The following is a 21,291-nucleotide window of genomic DNA, read 5'->3' as shown; positions in this document are numbered from 1 at the left end:
AATCATTATCTGTTAATAATGTGATACAAATCTTCGTAAGTATCATGATACAAATTTTCGAGGAAGGATATTTCATATGGGCGAATCTACTATAGAACAGTACTACAAAGAGAATTCGAAGTAGAATACGCCAGTAACTAGTCAGACGGGCCTGACTACGAGCGTCAAAGCATCGAGATCGCTACTTAAAAATGTATTATACTTATCTATTCCTTCTATATTCTATTTATTCTTTACAACTAAATATAGAGTTTTCTGATTCGTTCGAATAATATTTCCAACGTACAATAGACTCGACAGATATCAGTCGTCCAAATACTGATTACTTGGACTTCCAATTATACGGATGTTGATTCGCTGACTACCGATTATTCGGACATGTAATCAGAAATTCTCGTACTCGAGACAAGCGGAAACTGCTTTGCCTGTATAATCGAACGGATGCGCCATTAACGATGTAACCCGTTAACTGGGAAGTAGGAGTTAGCTCGTCATCCGGTTTGCCAATATCTTGAACTTAATAATTCATTGGGTAAGGGATCTCCTGGGAGATAAAGTGTAATATCACACCGTAAAAATGCAAATCTGCAGGAGATCATAACGTTTATAGAGAAACGTGAAATAACAAGTCCACGAAGTATTTCAGAATTAAATAGAACATAACGCGTGAATCATGTCGGTCTAAAAGAAAAGTCTCAATTTTTAATGTTCTCCACTTCTTAGTGCGTTCCTTTACGTTTTCCACTAAAAATCACTACGCATTTCTTTTACCGCGGAATAAAACAAGCACAGCTTAAAAAACGAAACAAAGAGAAATAAATCTTTTTTTGACAATTCCTCGAGCTCGATCGGTCACGCAAGAGGTTAATTCCCAATGGAGCGGACGTCGGGGAATTCCCATGGCGCGAGCATGGCGACGTCTGGTAGCCGAGAGGATGCTTTATGCCAGTGCGGTACGGCATGGCATCGAAGCTTCGTAACAGGCTGGCACGGCGTGTCGCGGACGTCTTATAAATTTCCCGACGACAAGTGTTTCAGCGTGCCGCGAGCCAACCGCCGGTGCTATTGTTGTCCCCGCGATAAGATCTCGCGTTAAATCCACACCGAGTCGGCCGCCACGGCGAGGACAGTTTGAGTTATGCCAGCCGCCGCGGAAACGTTTGCTACTACGAGGGTCGCCCGAAGGGAGTCCGTTGGAATCGTGGACAGAGGGGTGAAAAACCGACGTTACGGATACGGAACACACGTATATATAGACGATGAAAGAAGCAAGTGGCGAAGGAAAAGACAGAGATGGAAGGAGGTTGGCCAGGATTTATAGGAGGTTACGCATCACGCGAGTCGCAACGGCCTGTTAGACCCGCGGACAGGTATTCCTGAAACGCGCCACTGTTATCGGACCGCTTGTTTTCGACGTATCAATTCGCCACGTGAGTTATGAATATCGGGTGGACCATCAGACTGTGGCCGATTTCTGGGTGGACTTGCGTGGATAGATGTGGCGGAGGCAACTGTTGTTGGAATAGGCAGGAGCTCGCCAAGGTAGACAAATGTAAGGTTCAGTACTTTTAGATGTATATTGGATATCCTATGGAAGAAAGCCTGTATCGCCAGATAAACGATACTAGTCCCTATAACAGAACTGCATTTATTTAAATTTGTTGACACGCGAACAATTCATATAAGTGCATTTTTCATAATAAGAGTTCTTTGATTCTGTTCGTTATTTGTGAGTTTTCATTAAATGAGTTTATTAATGGAACAGAGTTTATTTAATCGGACAGTACGTTAAATTGAAGTTAAAGATTACTTGGGTAGTCTAATTTATTAAGCTCATAGAAGTTTGTATTTATTGGCGATAGTCCAAGAGATCAAAGGAACTGGACGTTGACCGAGATTTGTCGTGTTTGAGTGTTTTGGTGGGTTTGATAGTAGAGCGTTTGGCGTATCGATTCGCGAAAACGCGGTGAAAAAAAAATACAATTCTGTCGAACGCGAGCTCTTCCCGGGGACACCATGCACGGACCATTTGAAAATCTGTTGACGAATTTCGCGCAGGCACGAATATTGGCTACGAATCGGGACACCGTGGTTCCTAATTCGATAGATGGACGTAACACTCTTTTTTCTCTTTTTCTCCCTCTCTTTTTTTTTGCGACTCGTTTGGTTCGATGAATATTGTAAATAATGTTTTGATAAACCTGGGGAATTGGCGAAAAAGGAATTAAAAACACAAAAAAAAGTGGCGAGAATTGGTAAAATAAACATGGAAATTGTGTTCTGTATATTTGATTGAGATTCGGTTCGCACGGGCGATTTTCAAACAATCGAGGCTGATCGACTTCAGTTGCCTAATGTAAACGTAGCTTAATCGACATTAGTAAGGAATTCCGGATTCTGTAACACACCTCGATAATCAAATTCAAAACATTATTCTATTGTCTTCATTTCTTTATGATTTATCTGCGTAATATCATATTTCATGCAACACGTTGTTCAATAAACGTCACAAAACCAAAACAAATAAATACAACGAAAAATATGAGAGAAATATTTTTATGAAGTATAAAATTGACAAAAGATTATATTTTTTTTTTATGGCAAAATTATATTACCTTGAAAGAACGTTGAAAGATTAAAAGGATTTCTACCTTCGTAAAATTATTTTAGAAGATTCCATAGAACCAAAGAGAATTTGTAACACATCTCTAGAGGATGAACATGATCTTAAACTTGATGATATCCCAACCTCGTCGTGATACTTTCTATTTGAGTAAATCATAAAGCTTCTAATTAACGTTTATTAAGAAGGTGCGTGCACGATACGCAACAGTACCCCAGCATCGTTAACAATACCAGATGAGATTGGACGTCGTTGGACGAGGTTTTCTTGGATCAAAATTTCTTTTCCATGGGCGAGAATTTTTAAGATCAACGCGGAACTGGTGTGGCTAACTATAATCTTTGTGGTATATCGTTCTAGTTGGATAATAAATGGCGGGTATTAAAATGCTTCCTTTGGTCTTTAATCGATAGTGCACGTTTTATACGCGAGACACTGTTTCTTATTACTTAAGGGAAGCCAGCGAGTATAATTACCAGATGGAGATTAAACGAAAGCATTGAATAATTTATATTTTACGAGCTTGTAACGCAACGTTGTGAAATGTAAGATAGGCATGAAATTGGTTAGTGAATTCGTAAGAAAAAGCGAGGAAACTAAGTGACTTTATACTTTCATATTTATATGCACAGAGTATATACTATATGGGAATCACTAATAAAATAACTAGTAAGTTGGTGGATGAGCAAACGAAAATAATAACAAAGAAAAACAAGCTTTAATAATATGTGTGCAACGATGTAATACATAGAAGTAATAACATAAGTATAAAATGTAATAATAAAAAGTAAAAACCTGTTGGAAGAAACCAGAGAAAAATTGTGTATTTGGATAAAATCAAGATCTATTATTATTTTTGTATTATTATTTTTATGGTAGCCGTAAATTCAAAGTATACATTTCTCTACATTTTTTTTTTAATGTCATAAATGAAAGACCTTCTTTTAACAAACAGAAAATTCGATTTCTTGTAGCTTATTGTCAACAACATATTAAAAATCACAGCACATATTTGATCGCTATTATTATTAAAAAATTTGAATAATATTCTGTACGAGAAAGGGGAGGTGTTTAAAATTATTCTTATCTATCAATGCAGCTGGGCTAGGATATTACGGAAAAAACGTAGGGGTTAGTTATTCGCATACACGCGCACAAGGATATTAACATATTAGATGTCCTTTTTTTGCAGACGTCTAGAACAAAATGTATGACGGACGGGAAATCTAGCGCTACGTCATAGTCTAACTTGTGAAGCGGCTGGGTAGCGCGTCAACAAGTTTCAACTTTTACAAACTAAAAGACGTAGCACTGTGTCATCAGTCACAGGAGGGATTAATTGCGAAAGTGAAGCTCGAAGTTCGTTTAAGACTTGGCAAATGCTATGATGAATCAGAATGTCACACTTTGGTTTTAATCTTATCTTCAAGTGAATTCTAATAAATAACGAATAATGAGAATCGAAAAAGATGAAAAAATCAATAACCAACCTCCTATGATAGAAATTAACGAGCAGACGAATAATTCATTCCTTTGAATCTACTATTAACCGACGAATTTTGATAAAAATAACAATCCGAAAATTTTATCCGAAAACCATCCAACCTAATCTTCACTGATCCTTAATACTGCAGCACACTTAATCAATCCTTTACTCGATGCGAAAACTAATTTTTCTGCAAGCTAGAAGAAATTGCAACGTCACAAAACTTCCAGGATCTTGCGGAAGCTTTCAAAACTTCGAAGCACTTCCCATTAAATCCGCGAAATTGCATTAAACTCTTTAAGATTTTCAAAAATGCAAGCAACAACCACGTCCATCGCGAAGATTCGGCGAATTCCGCTCGCTAACCGAGTATTTCGAATTTAACGCGTGTTCCTGGATCGCATTAATCGAATTTCCGTGCACTTTGTTGTGGCAGCGGCCAGGCGCATTGGTACTTCCGTCCGGGGTAACCAGAAGAAGGCAAACATTCGTCAGTTTTCCGTGGGTAAACAGTTCTCTCTCTCTCTCTTTCTCTCTCTGTCTTTCCCTTCCTCTCTTTCTCTCTCTCTCTCTCTCTCTCTCTCTGGAGCTTGCGGATCGAATTCGCCCTTACCCGCGACGAGCATGCACAGAGGAACCACGGAACTCGAAGCGATTAAGGCAGCCCTTTGAAAAGCCGACTCAAGGGCTACGAGTTCGCGAAACGCCGCTCGAAATAATGTAGTGTGCTACTCGCAGAACCTAATAACCAATCTCGTTGGATCTGATGATATTTATGCTTTTGGAAAATAAATAGAAGGAAAAAGAAGGGTGCCAGCGACGCAACGATTCGCTTCTGTGTATGTATGTGTTGTGTTCGGTGATTCTTGGCTTCAGTTGTATGTGTAGCGGCACATGATTTGTCGATCAGTTATCTATCAGTTATTAATCAGTATCTACGAGTATCTATCGAGTATTTATCAGCGATCCTATTTTACGACTTATACACTGTACGAGCGAATATTGTCTGTATATTAATTTATTTAATTATTTTTATATATACTCGATGGTTTCAACGACGAGCAATCTCGTCTAATAAATCTCACGACCAACCATCCTCTACAAATTGGTGGCCTCGATGTGATAAGTGAACGAAGAGATGGCAAACACTAACGAAGATAGCAAAACTACAGCTAATATAACGATCAGTATGCCTCCTCTGCAACCTCAAACATCACGGTGTGGTTTGCCTTATTGGAGATGCAACTCGACATTATTTATATCTATTCATTTATTTAATTATTTTAAATATATTTGACGGGTTGCAACAGCAAGTTCTCGTTATTCTATATTACAATCCTCTACTAGTACTCTACATATGCACGATTCTCTCTTTCATTGCGGTGATGGCTGATGTTTTAAGTTGGGAGCCTACTATACAGTATACGCGTATATACTGAAAGGATATATAGTTTCAGTTTCGATCTTCGAATAACTTATTGTTGAAATCTGGTTATTAAAATACTACACTTGAAGGTAACGTCAATTAAAAAATTATTTCTCCTATAGAATAAATCTGTGGTGCGATACGTAGCTTTGGATTATACGTAGGACTTGAATTACTCCCACGTTTCGTCGTTCACGAAGAAAAGTAACGATGCATATTTTCCACGCATAACCGACCGTCGTTTCGACCGAAATGACCCAGTGGTGTAGGGTTAGCGGTCGCCTGGTTCCGCGGGACAAAATTCACCGTACCCACGAGAGTGTCTACACTGAAACGGATATTATTATCTGCGGTACTTAAGCTTTACGTATTTTTGCATAACTCGAAATTAGAAATAATTATTGTTGCACCTTAGGGAACACCGCGATACCGTCTCGCGTGCGAACCGCTCGGTACCGGTCGCGTCTTTACGGGCTTTTATTCGGAAAATAGAGAAAACCGCATCCAGAATTATATACTGAGTTTTTACCGCGACCATTTCCATGTCACAGTAAATTATTCGCGCATTACTTTTTACTTTCGTTTCTTCCGCTCTACTCTGCGGACGAATATACGAGTTCGTCTTAAATTTGTGGTTTATTATTCGCGATATACTAGATTCATCCTGAATATGAACAATTTAAACAGCTTTCTATGCGCATTTAAATATATTTAAACACCGAAACAGTCTCATTTTTGGATAAAAAGCATATTGATAACTAATCATAAAACCATACATGTAAATAATGTGCTCGCATTTCTACATGTTGAAACGTTCCCACAAATTAAAATCTAACCGGACAAATATTTGCAAGTATATTGTTAAATGATCCAGAAACGAAATAGTGGACAAAGTGTAGCAATAATTCATTATAACTCGAAAACCGTTTATTGTCTTTATAAACAGCTTATGCAAAATCTATCCCCCACATATAATATTCCAATCTGATAAATCTACATAGATTGCCTGCCGCAAGCACCGAAATTCACACCAACCCACACGAATCTACACATAAAACGTACTAATCCCCAAAAACAAATCGGCCGAGTCGTCAAAGAAGCTTGATCATAGCCCATACCAATGCCATAGCATATACCAAATATCACTAACGCCATCGGTCGCGATCTACTATGCATCACAGAGAGGATATAGCAGCGGTGGTAGAGGGTTAAACACGGACCAGGCAGTTGGCACGGATTGTTGCGTTGATCGTGCAATAAACGCCGCTTAACTGGCGCGGCAAAAGTGCGATACATAGGCAGCGTCGGATAGAGCAGGGCCGTTAGAAAGCGCTCGTTGACATTCGATGCACGCGTACCGTGCGTGAAAAGGATTTCGACGTTATTGTCGCGTCGTTGGTCGGCTCGTAAAAAACAGTAAAAATTACCTAGCGCGTGTATAATTCGACGTACGCTGGACGCTGAAGCTGATTATTGGTCGGAAAACGGTGAGAGTGCGACGAGGAGAGAACGACTGGTTGATTCGAGGGGAGTGTCGCTTTATTGTCCACGCAAGAATTGCCTCCGGGCATATACTGTATATATGTATATCGCGGTAGTAGCGTCAGTTAGTTACTGCCTCGTAATGCGCGGCATTAGCCGGAAAACACGGCGATTTTTCGGTCGCCATTGCGCGCCGTCAACGCCATCCATATTCGCGCTTTATCGATGCACTCAACGCGCCGTGATAACGATTACTTTTCAATTTTAGTCAGCCGGCATTATGAGATTCTTTGATGCCACTCGTTTCATTTCGATTTTGCTCGAGCCTCGAGCTCGGTTATCAGGCGTTTTCTTCTGACTTAGATGGACCTCGATGGAGTTGCAAGTTTGCAGTTTATCGTGTCGACTGACTGCAATTCGGTGAAACGTAATCTTTTCATTACGATTGCTTTGCTCGGTAAGATCGTGGAACGGAATGACATTTATTTTCTGTCTTTTTTTTTTGTTAAGGTAAATTCTTTATATATTTTTACAAAATGATTAATATATATAACCGAACGAAGAACAAAAGAAACGATACACAATTAAATGTTCCTGCACTACGAACGAAAAGAGACACTGACCCATAAATCTACGTGCTTCGCCTCGTATTCTAAATCCACATCACAGAGGCAAATTTAACGAAGGTTTGTCTAAAAGCAAAAGAAAAAAGCAAAATCGTTTGCGCTTTATGCTTCATCGAAGGCCAACGAAAGGCTGCGATAATGACGCGTCGCTCGAACCACGAAGCCCGGTTGTTTTGTACTTTTCCGCCACTTAAGGGGCATAAAAATTGGAACAAGGTCGACAATAAACGTATCGATTTTTTGCCGCACGGGTGGGATGATCGCAGGTATTCAATGAAGCTTCGCGGTCCGTTAAAGCGATACGGCTTACCGAGAATGCATTACTATAAATTCACGTGTAAACATAGCGAATCGCGAGCCAGCGCAAACGATACACAAACTAGTGAAACGTAGCCCGTAAAATTCGGGTGATCCTAGGAAAATACACATAGAACCCAGCCAATCGTTTTGTATTGCTTCGCACCGGCGGCGACCGGAAACAATCGCGTTCGGTTAAACGCCGCGCGGTTACCACTACAGCTCATAATCTCTTTTATGGCCTGTTTTTCCAACGGTGTTGGTTTTCCATTTTCGGTTGAAGGAAGTGGAAGATATTCATGGATTCACGGATATTTGAAGAATATATATATATATGGAGATTTACAGAATTTGCTGATCTTGAACTATTCTTTAAATGTTTATTACTCGTCTGAAAGAATGAATCTTGTGATATCTTATCATTTCATAGGATAATATGTTCGAAGTGATTAAGACTCCGAAATAAAATTTTTATCGTCGATATAGTTTCCGAAATGTGACTCGTGATTCATAAATGATAGATTTATGAGCCACATAAATTGATCACCATATATAATTAAAGTACCATTAATATTTGGTAAAGCTGAATTTATACAGCAAAACAATGCGAAACGATATAAAAATTACCAAATGTTAGTACACATTATTGTATCTTCCAATAAATTCATAATTAAGCACTCTGAAAATATGAGAAAAAATTTCTCAAAAATTATTAATACACAGCTGTAGGAAATAAGCCAATGAAAACGCGGCTGCGTTATTTACGGAAAATGAAAAATCACCTACACATCGAAACGATAAATATTGAAGGTAAACCGACACAGAAATCCCAGGTACACGAGTTAAATACTGGACGCAAGCAATACGGTGAAATCGGCGAATGCCTGTACCGTAGAAAAAACACATTTTGAACATTATTAAACGAAACGGTTCGTATAAAATTGGCATTCCGTCGGTGCATAGTTTCAACTGTGAGATGCATTGGCCGATAGAAATTTTTAATTGAAATAACACCACGTTCAAAAAGACGGAAAACAATTTGCAAGCAATATGGCGGCTATAGCTCCAGAGAAAGTTTAATTCTCGAGCTACGAGTGGACGCATCGAACAATATTATTAAATTAAATATTATGATTTGCAAGTGGCGTGGGGATGCGTCCTGTAATATTATTAAATCAAACATCGAGCGACCTTAATAAATTCGTAATATCTTCGTGCATATTTTTAGGGACTTTTAATCAATTTTCAAAGCGGTAAAGCCGTGGGCAAAAATATATAAACATTTACCCGGCTGCGTGCATAGAAAATCGCGGATAATGAACGTGGAGTCGGTATCAAGCGAAACAAGGAACATGACGATAATAAATCCTTCGTCCATGGTGGTTGAAAATTATTAGAAGCCTCGTTAATGTTTGTTGGATCGTTTCCTAGTTAGTCAGTTAATTAATTAGCTACGCCTACTACTATTTTAAACAAAGAAAAATTCATATTTCCGTAGAATGAAAAAGTTGGAAAAAATGTTATTGTGTCTCTGCACGTTAGTGAAAACAACAGCTAGTACTAGTTCGTGGATTCGTCGCTTTATCTCTGCCGATTTTACATTATCTTCTCATAACCAAACCAATCTACATATCAAACACCGAACCACACACCAAGAATAAAGACAACTTGTCAAGATAAACATCGAATCTCATCCAGTAACATTCTAGCGAATACGAAAGCATTGAAGAGAGCTACGATGCGGAATATCGAAACTCGATCGGCTGTATGGCGATGTTCGTCGTGTGTCCCGAAAACACGTTGTAACACGGTCGAACACTCGAAAATATCGTCTCCAGGCAACGTCGGATGATTAATGACCGGCGATAACCACGCTGGTTAATACCGCGTCCCTATTATCGTAGAAGTGTTTATAGCATCGGTAAACGTGAATCGAACGCGGTAGTATGTAAATCGCGCATATAACATAGCGTAGAGGCGGGGGTGTAGCTGCACTGGCGAGTGCTCGACGTGCACGTGTGTTACGTCGAATATTCGGTGAAAAGAAGGCTGTGGCGGGGAGTGCTGTTATGGGCGGTACAAACGATGTTTAGTCGCCGAGCAATATACTAATGGTGTATGTACATAGAAATATAGAGAAACGAATACACACCGAGTATATTTACAATGAATTAACGGGGGCGTTAATGCAAAATCCCCGGGACTACTCGCCATTAGTTTAAACAGATTTCCAGCGTACCCGCGACCTCGCATCTACATAACCGGGACAGAGAGGGCGCGCGCCGAAATTAAACACTCCTCGTTGAAAACTGAACCGCATTATCTGGAGCTGGCGGGACGCCTGAATCCTCCTCCGCGAATTTTCCGGCCAGCCGATGATACGCTTTGCCGGATAATAGGGTCAGTACGAACAATAACCGGCCTTTCTTCCATGAATATCGGCGCAGCTACTGTAGTAATATTGGTGAAGTACATATTTGATATCGAAGGAATTGGATAGGCCGGAGCTGCTATAATTTTCGAGTTACATTGTGGCCTTTGTTGATAAGTTCAAGCAGTTTAAGATAAGATTATATGTACATATAACTATGGTTAACGCTATGGTATATAGCTGCGGTAGCTCTAGATTATTTTAACTAATACGTGGGCAAGAAAGAAAGACTAAAAAGAATGTAGAAGTAAGTAAAAAGATAGTTCTAAGTTCTAATAGTTGTAAAATAGTTCTGAGATCAGATATTAGCGTGTATAATCGCATACGTTAATATTTTTTGACATGTTAACACGTCTACCTTTAACGCAGGTTAAACAATGTTGATCGCGATGTGAAAATAATCTTAAACGATGAGATATCAATGAAATTCGCGAACCTCAAAGCTTTTTTCGCAAAAAATCATTAAAGATTCATGTTCACGTTCATTCATAAAACAATCCTTAAGAAACTCCAGACACCATTCCATCTTACTGGAAGTTATTTTCACGACATTTTCCAGCGATCCGTTTTCTCGTTCGCGGATGACGAATTAAATAGTAATCAGTTTTAATAAATTCATTCAAGCCCCTCCGTTCGTTCGAACACGAACAGACGAACTGCTCGGCTTCCTGCCGGCTCGTCCGGAGATTTTATCTTTCTCAAACTTTCATAACTAACGGGCTGCATTGGCAATGTATCTTCGAGGATTCAATAAAGCACGAAGGGCCGCGGAAATAACGAGGAACGCTGCCGACGCGTGCACTTTGTCAGCCGTTCCCTAATTAATTCCGAGTAATCGCGTAGAATGTTAATCTGATGCGTCAGCGATCGACATGCGTGAACACAGACGAAAGGGTTGTTCACTATACGATATTGCCATACTGAATGTTCCTTTATGCTTGACGTACACTCTCACGTTTGTAAGTCAGCTAAACGTCTGGTTAGTATCGTATGAAAAATATATATTAGAAATTCCATCAGTTCCTACGAAACAGTATGAGTAGCAAAATTGAAAAAGGTTCTATTTTTGACGCGGATAACCTTTAACCTTTGTGAAGTTTGAACGTGATATTACAGGACGCGTGGACAATTCAAAGGAAAATTGTCGATACGATTGAAATACGACATGCAATCGGACACTTACCCGAATACTTCTCCGGCTGCATCTGTTCGGTTGGCACGAAGTTTCCCGTGGCATTCGGTGGACATCCATTTCGATTTTGTTGCGTACGTAGCGTGTGAGTCGCATGCAGAGATGGACCACGCGGTGGTACTTCCGGTGGTGCTGGTTCTGGAGGCGAATCTCTACCAGTGTCTGTAAAAGATCGCGTAGCAACTTAGATTCCTACGTTCTGTCGTGTTAAAAGATCGAATAAATATTTTATACGTGCATTTATATTTAAAACATGCAGGGAACCGTTTGCAAGCTGTTGAATTTTAATCTCGCCCGATCATTTTGTCATCACATTGTTACGATGTAATTAGCAACAAACGTACGTTTCGATATTAATCGTTTATAATATAATATAAGATATTATAGTAATTCGCTAATGAATTTTATCTTTTCCAAATGACGTGAAAGATTGTAACAACCAAGGCCGTCAAAAAAGGAGACCACCCATGGGACGCGTACCATGACAAAATTATTCGTCAATGGGGGCACGGGTGCACGGGACACCGTAGGAAGGACGCATCTTCACCGACGCGTGATACACAACGTTTATTTCACGGTCGAATTATTGCATATATCGGCACAATTATATGAAAGTCCATTCTCTCTCATTTGCGTCCCCTTATCCGCGCTCCGTGATACCGCGATTATCGCCCAGTGGAAACGCGAGCAATTAAACAGCATCATTGACTGGCCGTTTCCTAATTGCGTTTTATGCATGCGGGTACGAAGGATGTATTTTACATCAGATTATCTATGTCGGCCCGATATACGAAGAGAAAAAAAAAGAGAGCGAAAAAATTTGCGATGGCCATTTCTCCCGACAGGTACAGATAAACCATGTTCTATTGTGCACATAGGAAAAATCAATCACGCACGTATCTAGATAGTCGATATGAATGTTCAGCTCTGCTCTTAACTGTGAACGCTTATTACGGCGTTTAAAGCAGCGACGGTAATTCTAAAAATTTTTCATTTCCGGACAGGGTGCTCGGTTCCGGCCCTTAGGGGTTCACGTTGCGGGCATTCCGTAGTCGAGTTGCTTATAAAGTTATTCAAACTTGTAAGGAACTCTTGCCGGCGAATAATTAAAGTTACCTAAATGCAAAGGGCACAAAAGAAGGGCTGGCAGGCATGCTGCGAGCAACTAGACCGACCGTTCAGGCACGTATTCATGAAAACGCATGCCCGAATGGCGTCGCGTACGCATCCACTAAAAATAAACACTTCATTGTACATGACCGTTCTTCTTGGGTTTATGAATGGTGCATGGAATTAAATTTCAAAAAAAAAAAAAAAAAGAAGGGAAAACCCACTATCCTGCTAATGAATATGGAGACTTTTCTCGTGGATACACAGGCAGTTAGTAGAATTTATAGGTAATTCGCTCGAAGAACAAATTGAAAGAATAATTCTTATCGATAATAACAATTTTCCAACAGTTAAAAATGAAATCTCTTTACACTTTCTTTTACATTATTTTTATTCTTCGTACAACAAATCTATCTTTCTAAAAATAATCGTTACTCGTCGAAGGATATTTAAGAACTCCATATAATAAGAATCTTGCATCGTGTACAAAGAACGAACTATTCTTCTCCCTGGTTTCATCGACTGAACAAGTTAAACCGAAATTAATCGTACTTATCTCGTGCAAATTGCAATTTGCAAACGCGATCCGTGTATCTTGTAAGAACACGTGAGGATAATAGATACTGCCGGCAATAAGGGACGATGACGCGGCAAATCGATAACGCGTTAAGCATATATATAATTGAGGCAATGTATAACCATTAGGGGTTGTTAATGTTACAGCGCGCATTATTGTAAATCAAGGTTAACTGCAATACGGTGGTTTATTACGCTTTCGCGAAGCTGTGTAACTTGGTTTGCGGCAACTCCGACGCCGGATAATGGAATTTCGCTCTTCAGCCATCTGGATTAAAATCTATTAACTTAGCGATCGCAACTTGCTCCTGCTCCCTCTCTAATTTCATATTCATGTGCTGGCAGCTGACTTATTTCGTGATATATAAAACATTTTTTTTCCACGAGGCTGGCTTTATACATGTGTTGACATTTTATTAATCATCGAGCTTGGCGAACGGATTACACTACGAGACACGGTCAACTCTCATTGATGAAATCTTAAAGAATATTAAGGTATTCTAATACAACGCGAATTAAAATTACTCGGTGTTAAAATAATGAGTTTTGCGTAAGATTTCCGAGATTTTCAAGTTGTCGAGGAAAAATTTTAATAGCTCGAGATCTATCAAGATTCAGAATGCGGAACATATCAACTTTTAAGTACTCAAAATACTCACGAGAAACTTCAGTTTCATCCAAGAGTTAACATTTATCAAATCACAAGCGAAGTTCTATTGAGAATTCAAAATTCATCAAAATTATTAAGCGTGGAATCGTGTCCCAAGCGATCGAAAATATTTCAAAGCTCATCATAATCATAAGTATCTTTCAAAATTCACCGGTGTACTTAATCCAAGTACACTGTCTCAAAGCACAAAACGACGAACTACGTGCAACGAGTGCAACGCACATACAATGTTACGTACCTGTGAAGTAAATAGGCCTGGACAGTGCTGCGCGTGTGAAGGAATGTGCAGAAGAGAAAAGTGCGTTAGTGCGGCAAGGTTAGGCGTGTGCACGCGAGAATTGGAACGTGCTGTTACGTGATGCAAGCCGGCTTGGTGAGCGAACAAAAGTCGAGCGATGTGTGAACGACCGCTTGAATGAGAGAGAAGAAAACAAAAAAATAAAAGGCCAGAGAAGAAATAAACGAATAATGCCGAATGACACGACGTTGCGCCGTCACGCTGAACGATAACGACGATGTAACGAAATCGAGCGTGTACGTGCGACCTGAATTACGAAGAATCAGTCGCTGGTAATAATTAAACCGTTCAAGCTCTCTTTCCACGTTGATAGCGCTGAGAACTTCGCTCGTTAACGCGAACCTCGCCTTTTTTTTTTGTCATTTCATACTTTTTGTTGCTTTTATTCGTAGGTCCAACTCCGAATCACAATGATTGAAATCGAATTGTAACACTTTTCACACAGCGTGATAGGCGATAACAAATCGTCATGCGAGTCGTTGATATGCAATAAGCTAGATTGATACTATTGATACGAAGGAATAAAAATTAGGTCTTTTCTACCTGCTAGCGATCTTGAATTGTTATTTCTATTTACTTGGTTCACTTGAGAGATACATTTTGCCCTTTTATCGTGTTTACGCAAGCTTTTATTCAATTTTGTTTCATAGTTATTTATTTAGTAACTTATAACGATATTCTCTCTGCTTGAGAATTCACGTGTACTCTGATATTTCCGACGAACCATGTCCGTATTGCTTCTATCGTTTCTCTAATAAATTCAGGATCGAATTGCGATTCAATTTATGTTTAATATCTCTTATAATTAGTATCGATTTTCATCTACAATAATTATTCTAATAAACGTGCCACAACAATTGAACTCGATACTAGACACAGACAACAAATCCAACGTTCTAATCATCCTCGTATTTATAAGAAATTAAGAGAAATGCAACATTTTAATTTTTTTCAATGATCCATTAATATGTACTTGAATTATGAATTCTAGAAACTGACAAGAATAGATTCATCACATTTACAGATAATACATAATGTAACACATGTATACACGAATATGGACACAAGGATTATCCTGTTGTGTATGATTACGTTAGAATTAACCAGGTGCGTCGATCAATAGCGTGAATTACAAACGAAGACCGTTTCTCTTCGGTGCACCGGAGTGTTAGTCGATATTTTCCGTAATAAGCGGTGATAATTGCTTAATTAAAGCGAACCGTGAAACGCGCAATGCGTTCCTGTCAGTGGCAGCCGCGTCGCTCCCGTATCTTGGACGACTTTACCGTCGAAACGTACATTCGTTGCAGTTATTGAACAATCTGCCGGCATTGTTCGAGTGTTGGGAACACCTGTAACGCTCAATTACAAAGTCGATAGCCCACGTTGACGAGAAAAATGTCCGCCACGGCATCTCACGACTCGCCGATGAGTTATTCTCCTGCATTTATTGACGACGATGCAAACGAATAGCAGCGTATCATTTTCTTTCGTTTTTATCGTCATTCTTCTTGAAAAAAGTTCACGTTTTTTTCTACTATACTTTACTATATACGTGGTAGAAAAAAATATGACGAGGTTGTAAATTAATCGAGCGTAAAAGTACATACATGTCGACAGCCGAAGCAGAAATTTGAGACGATCTAAGGGGAGATAAGACGCCTCGAGACCCGATAGAAGTGTTCAACTCCATACAAAAATGACGTTTGGCTCGTTTCACCGAAAGTAATTTAGTCAACATATTATTTCCATATCGAGTTTCTAGTAAAAATAATTCGTGAATCGTCACAAAAACCCTTCTTTCTTTTTTTAAAGCTAATAGCGTGTCACGTCGCTTTTATTTACGGATTCTCCATTAAATAATTAAATTGCAAACTCGACACGTTACACGCTACGGCCTTATTTTTCTACCATTTTTATAACAATTCGCAATTTACAAGATCTATTATTATACTTGCGGTTAACGATGCATGCGCCGGAGGTTATTGTAGCGTGTTATCAACAATAACAGTATCGACGGATTGTCAGGGTTGTCAACGACGGTGTTTCTATCGTAGATTATAATCGTTTGTCAGTCGATCGTTTTTATTTCGTTCCTACGCGAAATCGTTCTACATGGATACGACGGCATAATGCTAGCTGCAGGCAACGCGTTGCCCGCATCGAGTTAAAATCGATTGTTGCCACGATGACGGTCCGTGCGACGTCATTGACTGCGGTTCAAATCGCATTGTGATCTGTGATGGATTACCGTTTATATCGAAGCGTACATCAAATCGAAATCAATTTTCTTTCGCGATCGCCAGAATTATCTTCGTTGAATGCGCGCACCGAACCATGCCCGCTACGTGAATACGGAAAATCGTGTAACTTCAGGAGCATTGTGGTTTCTGATGGACTCCAAATATCGTTTCGCCAACAGGAAAATTAATAACTTGATTTAACGTCGTTCAACATATAGCGAGTGTATACACGTAGAATATTCAACTAAATCACTTTTTATTGCGTCTCAAATATAAACGTTCAATCACGGTAGAATTTTGAGTGCTTCGCAGATTCTAACAAAAATATCTTCTTTTCGGCATAGCTTTACAATTGACCGTTACACTTTGACTGCCACGTTGGTCTTATATGACCAGTCACGGACGCTACGGTGGTCATTGATGACCGGAGCGCTTGAATTTTTTACAATTGTAAAAATTGAATGAAAATTGACAGTTAGGGCATTTTGAATATAACCGACAGATAGAAGATACTTTGAAATAAAAAGTACCCCATTGAACAATTAAACATTTTTAATAGAACATCAATAAAAAAATGTTAACTCGGAACAATCTTCGGATAAACCTTTACGTCAGATGAATACAATGATAAAATCCGATGATATACGCAATTGTATTACTACGGTAGAACGACATTGATATAAAATTCTTTGAAGAAAAGTAATGATATTCTACATTGCATATTTCCACGTACTCAACTGTTTCTCATTATCATTTTCAATCACAAAACTTGGAACCAAATCTTCAGCCAATCGAATTTCTCTCGTTTTCTTTTTCGATTAACAACTGTTGCAATTTATAAATTTATAAATTTATAAATTTATAAATTTATATATTATCGATAGACGAACTTGGCTATCTACAGGACGCTTATTTATTCACACGTTTAATCCTACGCGAGGACCGATAGGACATTGACGAAGTGGAAGTTTAGTCAATCGCAGCTAACCAATCGCGGATCGTGATGGCGACCGCGGACAAAGGGGCGAACCAGGTTATCCCTGGACCGTGGATAGAGTTAGTCAGACGCCGGCAAGGGTGTACAAGGTGGCCGACAGTGACTTGATGCGGTTAGCGATTCGCGCTGCTAACTCGATTTGATGCTCTAATGCCTTCGTCACGTCCGACGTAGCTGGCGTATTCATGTAAATACGAATTATTTCCTGGCAGTCGCTGCGGTCGCGACGTTCGTTGACCACTGCAACACTGCTCAAGGATTTATCTTGCTTGGTGGAAATTTATTTGAGACTCAATTCGAATTATGATAATATTATTCGGCATAAAATCTAATGAGAGAAGATTAGATTGACGTCGATAATGAATTTTTGAAGATTGTTGTTACATCTAAATTTTTAGTAAATTTTGTTTTCCATTGAAGGAAATTGGGGATGGATAAAATAATGTGTATCTAATACGAACTCAGAGCAACGAATACCGATGTTTCAGATATTGATGTCTAGAAATTCGGAATTTTATTCGTAATACTTGTGATTTTACACGAAACATAAAAAGTAGAGTAAACCTAGTTACTTTGAAAAAGCAAACTTTCAAATGTAGTTTAAATTAAAAGTAAATTCGTAAAAAAACCGAGGTACGAAATTTGTTTGCTTTAACACGAAAAACTGGGTTATAAAGTTTATTTGCATAAAAAGTGTGTTGCTCGAATCAAAGAGAATCACGTCCCCAAATAATTCATAAGAATTCACACATGAGTAAAACATTTTCCTATGAAATTTTTTCATAAATATAACATTCATAATTTACGATATTATGACAAACATCTGGGATAATTTTGAGTTTGAATTATACTAAATTACGCTAAATTATAATCTTTTTCTTCCATAAACAAATCAAATCCTCATCGTAGAAAGTTAAACAGCCAACGAATTACAGTCGAAATTGTAAAGTCTAAGTACACACATTCAACTCTATTTATCTTCAGCAGCGATAATCGCTTATCACTTTTATTCGAGCTACCGAAACAATGGCTCATTAAGAATCCCGTTCGCCGATGGTAACATCCGATAAGGTTCAGCCTGTTAAAGTTTCCATAAACGAGAACTACGGAGATTCTCTATTTGGTTTTGCCGAAACGTATCACGATTAAGCTCGATATTAGGTTACCGCATGCCCGTACATTTTCGGTCTGGAACGAAGCGGAAGAAGTACAACGGTAACGATAATGGTGAACACGGACTATTGGCATAGTTTTCAAGTGGTGCTTAAAATTATTCCTATTTCGAGAAACCTGGCCACAATCCAGCTTGTCTCATGCCTTCTAGACCAGGTCCTACCATTTAAACAAAAAGAAGAAAAAAGAAAAAAAAAGATAGAAGAAGATGGATGAAAGATTTGAAAAAAAAGATAAAACTGGAAATAAAAGACAAATGTTTTATTCCATTCACGATCGATAGCACTGCGTGTGGCACCTTTTCCTCTTGTGTTCGCTTTTTCGTTTCCCTGTAATTTATACGATTTCCCGGCCGATCGTATTTCACATTAAACTGCCGACCGAATGGATCAGATGTGCCTGGGTCCGTTCAAAGATGCGGCTTTGTTGGCCGCATTATTTGCAATTTAAATAATCCGACAGATCGGTAATTAATCGTCCGGTTCGACAACATTTTTTCCCCCGCTCGAATAAGCTAATATCGGTCGGGGCCGGGATTTACATTGGTACACGAACCGAATGGACACACGATCGGCGCAGTTAAATTTTCTAGGGCAATCGCACCAATCGATATCATATTTGTTGGCTCGCGGCTTCGTTTCAGGAAATTAAATTCTGCAATCCGGGCCCCACCGGCGCGACGCTGGGCACACGTGTTCTTTGATTCACCGCCTTAATTGCCTTCCGTCTTTTTATTTCGATGGTAATTGGAACGGTAATAGGGAATTTTTGTGCGGAACGCTCGGCAATGCCGCCAAACGAGATGCTTTTTGAAATGTATACACTGTGTGTAATAGGCGGTTGTGATGGATTTGACATTCGAAGTATAAACTTTTATATTGGATGTTGAAAATAGTGATTGCGATTCGGAACTAGATTTTGAATTACATATATCCTTTTAGTCACAGATGGAATTGCTACGGAGAAAAAGATTTTTTTTTTTTTTTTTGATATTTTAAACGTTATAACAAATTTAATTAATTGCGGATAAAACTAATTTATTTAGAAAATTACGTAATTAGAAGTTACATGAAAATTATAATTTGTAACAAAGTTCTTCCGCTTCTAATAAAAAACAGCTAAAATACATTTGCTTTTACACGATGAATTTTATCGTATTTTTTCCACAAAGAAAATTATATATATAGCATAATGCTAGGGATTTTAATCTCTTCTCTCTTATGCCTATTCTAACCTCAACAACTAACGTGGGAAACGGCAAACTCCGAACATGTTTTCATACAAAATTAAATTTCATTCGAAGTACCAGGATATTTTGGTATTAAAATAGTCTTAATTCTAAAATATTTTATACAGAGTAAACGTCATCTTGAGATCCGTAATTCGACAATCTTCGACGCTATATTGCCTGTCGGAATGTCCCTGCGGTCTAATGGAGGCATCTCGTGGCATCTATTAGCAAATGGTTCCCAACGGTCAGTGCTTGCCCGCGTTAACCCCGTGCTCGCCACCGTCAGAAAGACGATTGATATTACATTAGATCAGCGTAGTCTAATATAGGCCAGTCGAAAACCATGTTACTAAATTGCTGGTCACTAGGGACTCGGCACAATTACGATCCCACGTCCACATAAACCTACTCCAGACACGTATTAAATGCGAGTATATAGCCATGAAACTCTTGCTTCCTGACGATTTGCAAATTTCAAGGGACATATAAATATTTTGACGTTTATTATATCGAGTTTCTCGCTCGAGTTGTTTATTAAAATTTTTTAACCAAGTCCTATTATATTCTGGCGATGATTATAAGCGTAAAATTGATCCAAGCATATGTATCTACATCAATTAGCGAAAAATTTCTACGCTTTTATAAAATCCACTGATCCTAATCAAACTCTCCTCCTTACGTCGAACATCCTGGACATCCATCTTTTCTCCCTCAAACGTTAGATTGATTTTACAATTTCTCATTTCACGGTCCGAAAATAAATTTAACCAATCCTCAGGAGCAGGACATGGGATCGGCGGAGTAACCGGAGGCGACACACGCACCAACAGATACCCACATCTATGCCGTCGTCGTTCACGTGTCACTGATACGTCAACGTCGAGAAGTTTGATCTAGCGATCCGCTTTAACGGGCGCCTCAGTGCGCCCGGAGGGCAAAGACTCGGAGCCGAGTATCTGTCTTCGCAGCGTTGCGCCACCTATGTACCTACCTAACCTTATGTACGCGACCTAAGAAGCTCTACATAGGCGTCGAACGAAGGGAAGCAGGGTCTTAATCCGCGCCGCTAATTTCCACGGAATCTACGCGTAATGCGATCACACTTCGGCAAGCAGAGGCAATGGCTGGCGAAGCAGCAAATTCCCGGACGAAACGACCCGTAACCAGCGCGGCGTGCTCGATCTTTGCCCGGCTGTTCCTATCCTCCGCCTTGCCTCTCGGCTTTCCTAACACCCCAACACGGTTCGACATCGTCGTTGTTTCGCGATATCGGCAGACGACTAATTGGTAGCCGGGGCTCCGGCGTCAACGAAACACCCCGGCCAAACGAGATCCGACGAAATTTCGTTTAAAAGTTTGGCAGCCAGCCTCGCCACGACGACATCGAGAACTCGCCGACGGAGCCACGGCTACGGTGGCTGAGAGGGCAG

At 39.4% G+C, this 21,291-nt stretch overlaps 1 protein-coding gene across 2 annotated transcripts in view; it reads right to left on the bottom strand.

The window, feature by feature from the left end:
- Positions 1-21,291, bottom strand: part of LOC100740629 — a 463,615-nt gene that overhangs the window by 135,468 nt on the left and 306,856 nt on the right. The window contains exons 7-8 of one of the 2 annotated variants that reach the window (XM_033321944.1): positions 14,158-14,184; positions 11,555-11,725 (exon numbers count right to left, since the gene is read on the bottom strand). In XM_033321944.1, the coding sequence (XP_033177835.1) occupies positions 11,555-11,725; positions 14,158-14,184 (198 nt within the window). The remainder of the gene's footprint in view (positions 1-11,554; positions 11,726-14,157; positions 14,185-21,291) is intronic. The other variant, XM_012388210.3, reaches the window with a different exon arrangement.

The sequence above is a fragment of the Bombus impatiens genome, unplaced genomic scaffold (genome assembly GCF_000188095.3).
Source record: "Bombus impatiens unplaced genomic scaffold, BIMP_2.2 scf_0543, whole genome shotgun sequence".
Taxonomy (NCBI): Eukaryota; Metazoa; Arthropoda; class Insecta; order Hymenoptera; family Apidae; genus Bombus; species Bombus impatiens.
The sequence above is the reverse complement of the archived record's forward strand: the minus strand, read 5'-3'. Positions and strand labels throughout refer to the sequence as shown.